Consider the following 13,752-nt stretch of genomic DNA (forward strand, 5'->3'; position numbering starts at 1 on the left):
CCACAAATTCAGATTTGTCATGAGGGAAGCTCACTGTTATTAATCCAAGTGTTCATTAGTCTGTTGACTAAGGAGAGCAAAACAAGAAAAACTAGATGTTGCAAAAATATTAGTGCAGTGCCTGGTTCATGGACTGAACCTTTTGATTTTAACAGTATCACTCAAGATTCTAAATGTGAGGCCCTTTACACACTTGCAAAATCATGTCATTAAATAATTAATAGTTGATTTGGCAAGAAACTAAGATACAGAATTGGATAGCTACTGTGATACATTCAAGTACAGTAAAACCTCACTAATTCCCACAGCCAACAATTAATATTCCAAAACTGGAGTCCTTCTCTGTTCCTCTAAAGAGATCCCAGCTGAGTTCTTCCATGTCTGACATATGGAAAACAAAACACTGAAGTTTTATTGTGGGTAAGGAAATATAACCTTTTTCTATGAATGAACATATGCCAATCTGGAAAATTCAATAATTTTTCAGGTGCGTTTCAGCTATTTAGTGAGAATTAGCAAGGTTTGTTTGAACTCCAAATCATTAAAGGCCAAAGTCTTACCTCATCAGGACTAGGGATTATATTTACACTGACAACCTGATCACAAATAACAGATTCTGAATGTATTCTGTTCAAGCGACTCCTTAGTTCAGCATTCTGGTTGAGAGCCTTAAAATAAAAATTGCACATTTCATTTAAAATTAAAATGTAAACATTAAAAAACGAAGAAGAAGAAGAAGAAGGAAAAACTTCTGTCCAGCAATTTCCTAAAAAAATCACAGAATCTCTTTTCTTTCATTTATAGGTAGACAGCTATTTCAAGATCTTCTCTAACATGATTTAGTCTTTGGTTACTTCACCCTCACTGCTTTTCAGGAGACAGGGGTACAGATGATCTCCCACAATGTAACACTGGCATTCTACCTTAGTTCTTCAGAGAGCTCTTTGGAAGGTATACTGGTGGGTTACGTACATTATGGAAATGGGGAGTGAATGCAGCAACAAAGAGTGAAACTGCAGAACAATACATGGGAACCACCCACGAAACACCTAAAGAGGCAATTTTGGATTTACAACTATACGGCCTCTTCTGAGTCCAGGTTATCAGCACTCAGAGGCTGCAAAAAGATTTTTTTTCATTTCCCGTAAAACCAACATATTTGCTACTATCATTGTCCACCCTCCTAGATCACATTTATAGATTTGCCTTTGTACTTATTTCACACTACTGATCCACTACAGTATCACAAATACCAACAGAAGTCAACTGGTGTCTGGTATCTGCTGATTTTTCTCCTATTTTGAAGTCCAACCTAGATTATAAATTTAGGTGTATCTATATGTAGTATCTGCTATTTGGAAAGACCAAATGTGCGAGATTCTGAAACCCAGAAGTATAATATGCTACATACCTAGAGCATGGCTGACTTAACCTTAATATATCCCCAGCACTGAGGGTTATAGAAAAGAAGAACAGAGAGACATTTTGTTTCAGTAGAGAAGGATTGTTACAATGGAGTAAGAACCTTCTTCTGTCTCCCCCTAGTGCAGAATGAGGAACAGATTGCATGAATGTACTGAAACAAAGAAAGACCAAAGGAAAATAGGTAAGCTTAAACTGTCACTAAACAGTTTAAATTACCCAATTTTGCTTTGTTCTGAAATGTTCTGGGCATGCTCATAGTTGATATCCCTCAGAGAGGGAAGGTAATGACTAACAGCAGCCTGACAGCTTCTTCAATGGCTCAAACCTGGTCATGAGACTGGACAAACCCAGTCATGGTCAATTTTACACTTACTCTCCACTGAGACTGAAAAATAATGTGTGACAGTGACTTTTAAACTAATGTCAGAGGCCAGGACCAAGAAGAATACACTATTCCCTATTTCATGCAAATTGCTAATAAATATCCACAGGTCTTAGATAAATTTGTATCAATAACAAGAAATTATCATTATTGTTTATAGATAAAACCTTATCTCTTGCCCCTAACCCTTTTCTATCACAATGTACAGAAATCAATCTGCATAACATGATATGCATCTGTATCTATAGAAAGGTTTGTCTTTAAACATCTGCTCATACTTCTTGCAGATGCAGTCCTCCACACCAATCCACCAGATGCTTTTATGCTTTCTTGACAATGAATTTTAAAAATTGAGTAATTTTGCAACCTGAGAGCTTATTGTTGCTATTTTTTTCTTCCTCACTAAAGCAAGTTTTTCCTTTAGCTTAAGTGGGAGAGATGCTGGAGAGTTAACAAGAGTGTATTTGGAAATCAAATTTACTCGTGATTGTATTGCAACCCAGGATTCCTTTTGCATTTAGAGACACAGACATATGAAATAAATCTGACAATATATGGTCAAAATTTAAAACTTAATTAAAAAAAAAACAAGAATCTTCCCATGGCTGTGCTGGAGCAGCTCCAAGAGAGACATCTAGCATTTGAATAAAAACATGTGATCCTTTTTCTTTCCTTTGGAAAATCGTAACAGATACATGCTTACACCAATTATATTCTTTACCTCCACATGCACTGAAGATAGATCTGTATTATAACAGATAGGCCATAGTTCTGGTTGAAAACTTGGCTTTTTCTTGGCTCCTTTTACCTCAGGAAATGGCCAAAATACAAAAGAAATAGTGCATTGGGCAAGATAGATGTGCTTGAAATCAAATCAAGAACATACCTGAGAGAGGGACTGTCTGAGGTGAGCTATTTGAGCATTGTGGCCTGTAAGATCCTGCTCTGAAACAATCTGCTTAAGCTTCTCCTTCTCTATAGCTATGCTGTTAAAGGCAGACTTCAAAAGGGAATGCACTGAGCAAAAAGAAAAAAAAATAAAACAGGTGTTTTCTTGGCTACAGAAATCACATTGACATCTATTACAATACTTCAGCAACAAAGACAGACAGTGAGACTTCCATCCCACAGTACTGGACACTTGAAACAAGGGCCTGCACTTCAAGTAATACATGCCAAATTAAGTACAGCTTGTGATTGTAAAGTGCATACTGTATGTTCACACATATCTCATCTCAGAATATCTTGGTGCTGAACATATGGAAAGGTGCATATTTGGAAGAAAACTGTGTCCAATGTGTGCTATTTTTTTTCTGGTTTTTATTTTTATTTTTCAGTGTAACAGAAATATCAGTTCTGCTAGACTTAATATTGTACTAATAAAGAGAATTATTTGGTCTTAAAAACAAGTTTTGAATTTTTTAAGATGTCAGTCTCACATTTTTCATATACAGAAAACTGATAAGAAAACCTTTTAAAATGGTATTTTTCAGTTTGGAGGACCATTCACCTGGCAATAAAATTGCAATTCAAAAGTATGTTCCTGTAATAAGCTTTTTTCCATTGATTCCATTGACACAGAAAACATTGCAAAATGAATTCACAGCATTATGTGTAGCAGTTACATTCTGAATCATCTTTGGGGAGAAATAATGAGGAAATTTTGTTGAGAAAAAAAAAAAGTTTGCAAATTCAGTCACTTATTTACAGAAAGCGGAAAGCAGTTCAGAAGACTTGGAAAACAATCTCAGAGTTTACTTATCTCTACATTTTTGACATGCATGGAAAATAAAAGAAGGATAATATATGTTACCTTTGTGTAAGCCTCCTGAACAGCCAAAAAACTTTACAGAATATCATCCAATCCAGATGAAAGCCCTGGCCATAATTAATTTGGGGCAATAAAGAAACACAACAGAGAAGCACATTACAGGAAAGGTTTGGCATCTCCAGCTACCTTTTTGTGCCATCAAGCAGAATTCTTCTTGAAGCTTCATGTACTCAGTGGAGCACTCCAAAGGGTCTGTCACATGGCTTGGGGGAGCCTGAAACTCAATGTCTGCACAAAGGTTGGGGTTAGATGAATGCAGTCGAACGGGTGACATCGTAGCACTGAAAGGGACCTACAGCAAGAAACAGAGAAGAAATGTTGTGTGAGGTGCAACCAAACTTTTGATTCTGCTGAAGCAAAATACAAATTAAATACAAATAAAGATACAAACAAAATACAAATAAAAAGAACATGGCAAGAGTGAGCATGTAACTTCTTACTCTCCTAAATCTCAACACAGCTGATGCAGACTTCTCTTGAATTTTTTTCACTGAAATAGAAAAAAGAAGGCCTAAATACACAGCTAACAGCTAGTGATGGAGTATTTAAATTCTAACTTTTACAAAAAATGCATGATTTTCTAATGCTTAGAAGATTACTGGAAAACTGAACCATGAGACATGCTCCTTTATATCTGGACATTTGAGAGTAATTGTAGATGAGTCTTTTGTTGCAATACCCACATTTGAAGTATGCAAGTTCCTCCACAAATCTAGAAATTGGATATAATATCATCAGATATATCACTGAAGTTTTCCAAAACTACTCATAAATCTTCAGTTGAAACTCATTGTACTGGCAATTATGAAGAGGGAAGAAGCATACAGTCTTTCCGTTTTCTTTTTAACTGAACAAATAAATAATAACAGCAAAATAAAATCAGAACTCCACCTGATTTTCATTTAAAATACATGAACCATAAACAAATGTAGAGAGATACAGTTTAGTGAGATGGAGCAAAGAATTTAGTTTATTATCTTTCCACTTCTCTTTCTCCTCTACTTTTCAGATACAGTAATAAAAAAAAAGTACATGCAAGACTTTCTAAGTTATATATACATGTATCATGTAGTGAGCAGTTACCTATATGCTATATATACACTTTATGGTACCACTGCTCTATAAGTGATGTGTGTGAGAGAGTATTTTGTATTTTAATTTACTGTTACCATTTACACGCATTTATTTGAAAATCAGGCCAAGAACACCATTTTCAACTCTAAATGCAACAGAAAGGCATGCAGAACTGTATTTTGTTACTTAAATATTAAGCACTGTTTAATGTATCAAGCACTGTTTGGCACATTAAATCTAATTAATTTCATTAGATTGATCAAATGTGTAAATCAAGAATTGTCACACTGCAGCCCAAAGTAATCATTCAAATACGAAAAATGGGGCCAAAATATAAAATGTCTCTTCCAAGGCATGATAAAGAGCAGCATATAACATAAAAAGTCATATTACTAAGAATTTTTATCAACAGATGAGTTCTATACTGTCATCAGAGGTTGAACTTAGTACTTTTTTATTTGATTAGATCAGGGAATGATTTTATCCATTCCTCCCTGTAAAAACTGACATCAATACACTTTCTAGGTTTAGGTTCTGACTCTCAAATGAAACCCTCAAAATCTTGTTGGATCTATTAATCATTCCACTCATAATCATACTCTGTGAAATATGCTTTCCACTCTGTTCTTTCTTGATTAGTAGATACAGATAGTACATTAAATAATAACTCTATGGCACCTATCTAAGCTTTATTCCTGCTCTCATGTATTTTGATTTCCAGGTATATCAACAAAGTATGTATTTTTTACTGGACCTTATTTTAGCCTCATATCAAAGAACTCATTAACATATGTAGAATAAATTCCTTCTATTTCTACTGGATATTTAACCCTTTATCTTCTTCACAAGTATCAGACTCCCTGTGTCAAGAGCCCAGCAACATTAGGTTAATGGACTACTGTGACTAAACACAGGTTAAGTTCAAATTTCTTTTCTAAAACCTTTTCATCATGACTTTCCATGACTGGGAGCATCACAAACCTTCAACTGGTCCAGGTGGCCCCAGAGGGCAGAGTAGGTATCTACACTGTACCTGTGTATATGGAGAGCATACCCAAACCTCCAGACCATCCAGAAGGCAGGAAAGAAGCTGACAGCAGCTATCATACCAGAGCTGGAGGGAGAGTCCCCCCAGCCCCGCATGCCTGTGGTGATGGGGAAGGCAGAGCTGCAGGCAGGCTGCCCACACATGCAGGAGGGCTCTTTAGTCACTCTCTGATCAATCAAGATGAAGACATCTGCTTTAGATCCACCATTTCTGCCTCAAACCTTAGCTGGCCAGGCTGAAAAGAAATCTTTCTGCAATGAGGTTTATTGAAAAAATACTATTTTTGATTATGCCCTAGAAACGGAATTTATGTTCTACAAATGTGTCACACTATTTGCAATATACATTCACATGACAGAGAAAAGTAGCCTTGCCGACTGCTTTAAATACAAGAACCAAAAATACTGAACTGTTGATTGACATGAACTCTCCTCAAATGCATTTTTTAGAAATGTTTCCAAGCTGCTTTCCATAACAGATGAAAAAAACCCCACATTCAACAGTCATTTTCGTTCTCTTAAATAGGCAACTGTCCAAGAAACACTGCCAGGATACTTCTCTTCCTTTTTCCCCTTTCACTGATGTGCTTTCTCTCTGGATTAATGGTGGCTTGATCCTAACTTTACTACCCATTCTTTTTTTGGTTGTTTTTTATTGTTGTTGTTTTGAAGGTTTTTGAAAAAAAAATACTCAGTTTCTTGATCCATCACTCTAGTCTTCTCTCTACAGACACTTGTAGACATAACCTCAGATGAACCTTGTCCCAACCTTCTGCTTTACACCAGAGGCGTTATACCCACTCATCCATCACCTTCTTCAGAACGACATGTTCATGTAGGAACAGAATGTTCCTGGCCAAGTGGGTTGTAAGGAAAACCTCTTTCTGCTGTGCATTTAGCTGATATAATTCTGTATCCCTCAGTCTATGCACACAGCTTCACTGTCTGTGAGAAACAACCATTTTGTGCATCAGCCAGAAAGAACGGGCCATGGCCATGAACACTGCAACAGCCGCAGAGTCATTCCGGTGCCTCTGGCTTCCCTCCCTGCTGCATTTTCTCCAGCTCCTCCAAGACTTCTCTCAACAGGTCCTCACTTCAGCTGCAGGTATTCCTGCAATTCCCTGTTCTCCTGGTGCCTTCCCACCCACACCCAGCTGCAATTGCCTACTTAAGCACTCGCTAGGTAAGGAGTATAACCCTTTCCAGAGCTGTTTAACTGCTGCTGAGCCCTCTGGTTAGAGCCTCCCACCAACACTGCTCAGCCCTGTAAACTGGGAATCAGGCAGGTTTCCATGCTAGGCAGACAGACCAACAGAGTCAAAACAGCAATCAATTGCAGAGCACACATTCAGCATCAATTGATTACAGAGGAATAAATTTAGATGAGTTAATTTCAAAGCTGGAGAAACACTGATATGTCTCATACATTTTAAAATAGCATAGCAATAACTGAGTTTGTGGTTCAGGTAGCAGGAGCTCAAGATAGTTAGGCTTAAGCAGAAACTATGTCGGATCTAGGGGATTTTAGCTTTGGCCTAGAACAGCAGACCCTGGACTACTTCAGCCTGGTGAAGACATTCCCTGCTTGGGCTAGATAAGGAGTTTACATTTAAAGCTCATTTCGATCCTTGGCTGCACAGTCTTCTCTATCTGTTGATGGGCTAGTACAAATGTCTATATTGGGCCTCCCTAATGAGTACTTTCTTGATAAAGCAGCAGCTAAAGATATCCTTTTGATGGTAATTCAATTTCAAAAACACCCCACAACTAATTCCCAGCCCTGGTGTTTATTTCATTGCTCCGTATTTTCTGACAAAGACTTAGAGAATTAGCAAAACTACATACAGACACTGAGGTAGTAATATGACTTTTTGGGATTATGGAATGTAAACAGAAAGTGCCTCAAATGAAAAGACTAACCTTAGACTACTTATAAAAATATAAGAAACTTTTATAATTCCATGGTTATTTGTAACAAATCCCCTTAGTTCTATTGTCTTGGTATAACTGTCACAACATCATTTGACAGAATTTGATCTTTTTTTTTTTTTTTTTTAATAGTATGTCAAAGACTTACTGCTTGCAGGGCCTGAGTCTATCACTTGCACTTAGATAAATGAGGAGGCACACGTACCATGTAAACAAGCTCAGACCCACATTCAGGGAATACATTTGTGTTGGGCCTGACCACTTCTAAGAAACTCAGCTGAGAGAGGGTACCATGGACACCTCCAAAAAGTGCAAGAAACATTTTCATAAGCTTATTACACAGTCAAGTAACACAGCTTCCCATCCTTAGAGCTATCCCTTGATTTTTAAATCCACTCACTGTTGTAGCCACTGCAGCTGCCAGTCTCTGCCGGCGTCGTGTTGAGCTGAACTGCCCCTTCGGTGCCGGCCCTTCCTGACAGTGAATGCAAGAAAAGAAGGAAGTAGAAAAAGAGAAGGGAAGGGGTGATGGACACAGGAAGATGAAAGGTGATCAGAAAAGGGAGAGGAAGAGTCTTTCAGTGGGTTTTGTTAACTCTTATGGCCTAGACATGTTGAGGACATATCATGTGTTTTCAGCTGTGCATGCCAGAGACATAAAAAGCTGGACACTTTACTAAAATTATCTCCAGATGAGTTGGACTGCAGTGCACTCACCAAGGCTACCAAAAAAAAAATAAAATTCTTTTAGCATTGCCATTCAGAGTCATAAGGCAATAATGGAATAAGAGAACAGAAAGGATGCTACAGCATTCTTCCAGAAAGTAAAATAAAAATCAAACTCCTTCTGGGGTCACTTGACCACCTAGAAGATGAATTCTGAAAGAGATCATTTTGCAGTAGTGGAAATGCATAAACTGGGGTCACTAAAGATGCATGTGTCTCAATGGTAAAACTTTGTGTAATTTATCTAGTGAGTTCTCATATGTAAACATTCCTGTATATAGCTCTGGCATGCCCACATCCATCCTTGAGCCTACTGAATCATTTTCTCCACACATCACCTTTTTGAGTTCCACCTGCTTTTACCATACATTACTGAAGGCTTGGCTTCCAAACCAAGGCTCAGATAAAACTCAGATAAAGCAGCACAAATAAAACCCAAGTATTTCAACAACTGCTTCCTTTTCTGCATGTCTAACTTGTGGCCCCATCCTGCTTAATTTTACATGTATTTTACTTGTAAGAAATTTTTTCACAGTGCATTAAAGTCAAGCAAGTAACTGTCTAATGCAGAGAAACTCCACACCTGTCATAAAGCCATTCTATTTAATCTTTAATCAAAATGCCATTATTTTGAAGGCATTTTAAGATTTTTGAATACTAGGAAATACACCTTCCTGCTTTCAGAAAACAACTCTCAATTCCTTTACATTTTTCTTTCCTTGTATCTTCACCTATAGCTACTTCAGTGTTTTTAGTTCCATATATCTATATATTTTTACTTTTCCTGCAAGCAGCCTGATCGTCATACAAATAACAACGTGTAGATTGGCTTCATGGACACCATGCTGAAGAACAGGATACTGTATTTCGATTCTTAGCTGAAATGTTGTGCTTCTGTAACATCCCCATTAGAGTTGCTACAGTGGAGAATGGCCAAACACTTCACTCTCTGGCTGATATTAGTGGAAACGCCACTGACAGTTGGAAGGGTTGTCTAATGATCACAGTAGAAGACTTGGGGTGCAACATTCTATACAATTCTCACATTAAAATGTCATGTGCATAACCTCTGAATTACTGAAAAGAAACTCTGTTAAAGCAGAGAACAGATCATATGCATAATGTAAAGCTCTTTGTGCTCTACAGAAATATGTTTATCCTGCGAAAAAGAGTTTGGAAGAATATTCTTATTTAAATAATAGGGACAAACCTATGTACAGAGAGAGATATGCACTAATTTTTATATATATATATATATAAAGATTGTGCATGCAGGTATGCATTATTAAATGGGAATAGTGAGCTTTGCAGAAGCCCACACTCTCCTCAACACAATAGAAAGTGAGGTCATAATCTGAGTTACCACAAAAAGAAGTCTTTAGGGTTTACAACTTTGAGCTTTTGTGGAAAACAAAAATATCACTGGTTCTTTATCATTTTGAAGTAATCGGTTTTTTCTTCCTTTGAAGCTGTCATGAGAATAATAACTTAACCTTTTACCCAAAAGGAAATAAATTTTTAAAAACATACAAACAAACAAAAACCTAAAACCCCACAATTCAGTTTTTGTACAAAAGTATAATTTCTAAAATGAATTAATATAGGTCAACTAACCAGTTGTCGCAGCCCATTTTCATAAGATTTTAAATAGGCTTTTTAAAAACAAGAAAGTAATCTTTTTTTGTAAGAGAAGTAGCTAATGTATTGCTCTTGAGTAAAGGCCTGTAAATTCAGCTGTTAATACTAAACAACTTTGCAATAGTAAACACCCAAGCCTGCAATTGTCTACACACATGCTATGCTCATTTTTACTTCAGGGAGTAACCCCACTCTAATTACAGGGATTAGCTGTGTGAGCAAAGTCAACTGCACACCAAATTGGCATATTTAAGTGGAAAATATTTATTTGGGAAACAAATCAAGCAGCTTCACTTACAAGAAAAAGTATGTTTTAAATACATCACACACCTAGCATTCATACTGCAAGAATGTGCTAGCAGGAATCCAAGAAAAGCCATCTCATTAACAGAAGAATGGTAACGGGTACAATACAAAACCTGGATAGGAGAATTCCCTCCTTGCCTCACACGCAGAGGATACTGAGCCAGCAGAAATCACACCCTCATTCCCCATCACTCACAACACACACCTTTCTATAAAGCTCCCTAATTTTATGCTCCCCAGAAGGATGCTCTCAACATTGTACTATAAGAACATCAGATGTAGTTAAAAACTGCTCATTCTGATAAAAAAAAGGTGCAAATTCTACAAATGGAATGAACAGTGAAACTACCTTAAAGTTAGTTTGTTAATATGAGCATTATCCCTTAAAATTAATGAGATGTATGGAGGTATGAGGAAGGTAATTGTACAACAGAAATCTTAATAATTCCAAATGTCAACCATTCAACAGCAAATTATGTGTAAGCATCATGAAAATGGTGATCACAAATCAGACAGAATGATTCCCAGTAGCGGATATCCGGATAAACAGTTCAAAAAGACTTGAAGCAGTCTTGAAGAAATGAGCAGTAAGGAAGGCCAATGAAGTAGAAAGAATGTCTAACAGAAGAACAAAATGGGAATTAGCTTAAAGGGCATGTAGGCATCTGAGGACATCCACATTTTAGTGGCAACCTAAGCAAATTAGGAATAACACAATGAGTCAGTGAGGCCATCTTCCTGCAGATCACAGCTCTAGCACTCAGGAGACAGGACAGCCCTTGGAGGAATAAACTGAGTCTTTCAAACTAGGCAAGATAATGGAGTAGCCATCAAGTATTCTTTGTCTTCCATACAATTTAAAACAATTTTATTGTCTCTGTTTCACTGCAAAATAATTTATAAATCAGTCAACAGTAGCTTAATACTTTGCTGAAAAAAAAAAAAAGCGCTTTATATTTGCAGCATGAAGCTTGGCAGGAATTAATGCTGAGCCAAGTCAGCCAGAGCTGATTATCAACCCAGAAGTGACAGACCCGTGTAGAGCAGTGCCATGCACACAAACTCTCTCAGGGAAACCTGCAAACCAATACAATTTGAAAATTTCAGGAGCTGAGGCACACTCCTGCCAAACCATAAACAGCAGTTTGAGCGAGGTGCCTGTGATGGAAGCCCAGGCCAGAGTTACCTTGGCAAAGCGTAGGTAACACAGGAACAGCTCACTTTTCACTGTGACCAACCACAAATCACCATACATTGGCCTGCTTTCATCATTTTTGTGGATAGGACTTCTCTGAGGTTACTGTGGCATGGAAGAACATGCAGTGGTGACGGACTCTTCATAGGCACCAAGCACTTGCATGCATTTTCCTGATATTTTAATTTCCCTGTGTAATTCAGCACCAAGGAAAAACTGTGATCCTTCAGTTGTAGATAATAGGACATGACATCAATCACAAAAAATTCCTTTGTTAATAAACTTTTTAAATCCAAACAGATACTTCATTGTTCTACCTATTGTGATTATCAAAGTATAATAGGTAAAAAGAAAAATTGACTGCAAGAGCTGCAATGAAAAAGCTGATGCAACTATCACTTCTTCCCTCCTTAAGGTTATTGATCTTAAATTAAAAGTCCTTAATGCACCTATTGGGAACATATTAAAAGCTTTCAAAGTTTGTACTAATTTCAAGATATTTGAGTGGATTAAAACTTGCTGGCATTTATTTGCTCAGTAGCAGACATCATGGTGGTGACTGTTAGCTCCCAAAGCCAATTGACATCTTCATTATCAGTTGCTTAGTAATAAAAAAGATCAGCTTTTGGATCAAACCTCAGAATATACAATTTCATCCAGCAAAACACAAGGCAGCAATATATGCATATTATCTTATTTCTGTGCTTTTAGTTCTAGAGAAGGATGGAGTAAATTCTTGCTTCACTTTTTTTTTTTTTTTCTTTTTTTCCCTTCTTCTTTTGGCAAGGGGTGTATTTTATTTGTTCCCATATTAGCCTTTTCCATAAAATAAGGCCCCTGAAAGCACTCATAATTGGCAATATTCCAAGTATAGGTCTTGATAAAGACAACTGGTGTGTTTAGTGTTTCATTCTGCTTTTCATTTGATGTCACTTGTTCAGCTGCCCTACTTTGCAATTTTGATATTGAGTAGCAGTATCCTTATATGGTGTGTGTATATTGAGCTTTGATTACCTTAATCAACTAATATTCAGATCTTCCTCTTTTCCCTAGATGGCAATGTTTTCATATGAATAAAAATAAAATCAGTGCTCTTTTCACTATGTTCTCTAGGTTTTGAAGAACAAACTGAGATTTAATTTACTACATCAGAAACATGAAAGACAGCACATTGACTTCCTACTTTCAGCTAATATATCACTTCATGCTTAGAATTTAATCTAAAAGTACAGTGAAAAGTAAAACATAGTGCAATCAGTACCTGAAGTTGAATTTTTGCATCTTTGCTGACACTTTTTGTTCTCCATCGTCTCGTGACCCGCTTGTCTTTCTTTGAAATATCTACACAGTTAGCCTACATTACACAAATAGTTGAAAGCGACAAAGAGCTATTAAGTTGACACAAGCAACACAGACAATACAGCAAGTTAGTCAAGAATTGTAGCATTAGACAGGTACAAATTAGAAAGAAAGGAAAAGAATGCTGCTGCTGGGGCCCAAAATGGAGCAGTGATCAGCTGTAACTATCCATATACTTTTATAAACACGTAGTACAATTACAGTTAGCTCCTTCAGCAAAACTACTGGTACCCTTTCTTTTTATGGGTGCGTAATATTCAGGACATGATCTTGAAATCCTCATAGATTTCTGTTGTGGCACTACTCAGATATTTGTACAATCAAGATTAATTGAAAATGGAAGAAAGTATTTATGATTTAGGATCTGCCATTGCTTTCTGGTAAGAGGAAAACTCACCCTGAACTGGGAAACAGTCCAAAACTTGGGACCTTTGTACTATGCCCCCTTTTCTAGAGCATGCAACTTCATCTTTGAGGGTCTTTGGGTCTCCAGTCCTTAAAAAACTTAAAATGTTATCTTACTCAACACAACAAAAACTCCTTAAATACAACTTGTAGTTATACATATGTTCTATTGTAACCATGCTCAGTTTTGTTTTGCAAATTACTTAATCATTTGATTTGTCCTATTTAACTCAAATACTAAATACATCTTAATTACTTGTTTATACATGAAACAGAAACAGTATTGCACAAGATTAAAATAAACATATAAAGATAGGCATTTCATCCAAGATTCACTATTATTTCTGAAAAACATTCTGAGTTAACAGACAACACCTCTATATTTCCCTTAACAAAAAGAACAAATATTTCAGTGTAATGATTTATATTCAA

At 36.7% G+C, this 13,752-nt stretch overlaps 1 protein-coding gene across 3 annotated transcripts in view; it reads right to left on the reverse strand.

Annotated features, from left to right (window-relative positions):
* OSBPL6 (oxysterol binding protein like 6) overlaps window positions 1–13,752 on the reverse strand; it is a 46,168-nt gene that overhangs the window by 12,544 nt on the left and 19,872 nt on the right. Inside the window, exons 9-13 of one of the 3 annotated variants that reach the window (XM_066322735.1) lie at window positions 12,818–12,910; window positions 8,092–8,166; window positions 3,765–3,930; window positions 2,694–2,824; window positions 561–668 (exon numbers count right to left, since the gene is read on the reverse strand). In XM_066322735.1, coding sequence (XP_066178832.1) covers window positions 561–668; window positions 2,694–2,824; window positions 3,765–3,930; window positions 8,092–8,166; window positions 12,818–12,910 — 573 coding nt within the window. The remainder of the gene's footprint in view (window positions 1–560; window positions 669–2,693; window positions 2,825–3,764; window positions 3,931–8,091; window positions 8,167–12,817; window positions 12,911–13,752) is intronic. The other 2 variants (XM_066322733.1, XM_066322734.1) reach the window with 2 other exon arrangements.

This window comes from Sylvia atricapilla, chromosome 7, assembly GCF_009819655.1.
Source record: "Sylvia atricapilla isolate bSylAtr1 chromosome 7, bSylAtr1.pri, whole genome shotgun sequence".
Lineage (NCBI taxonomy): Eukaryota > Metazoa > Chordata > Aves > Passeriformes > Sylviidae > Sylvia > Sylvia atricapilla.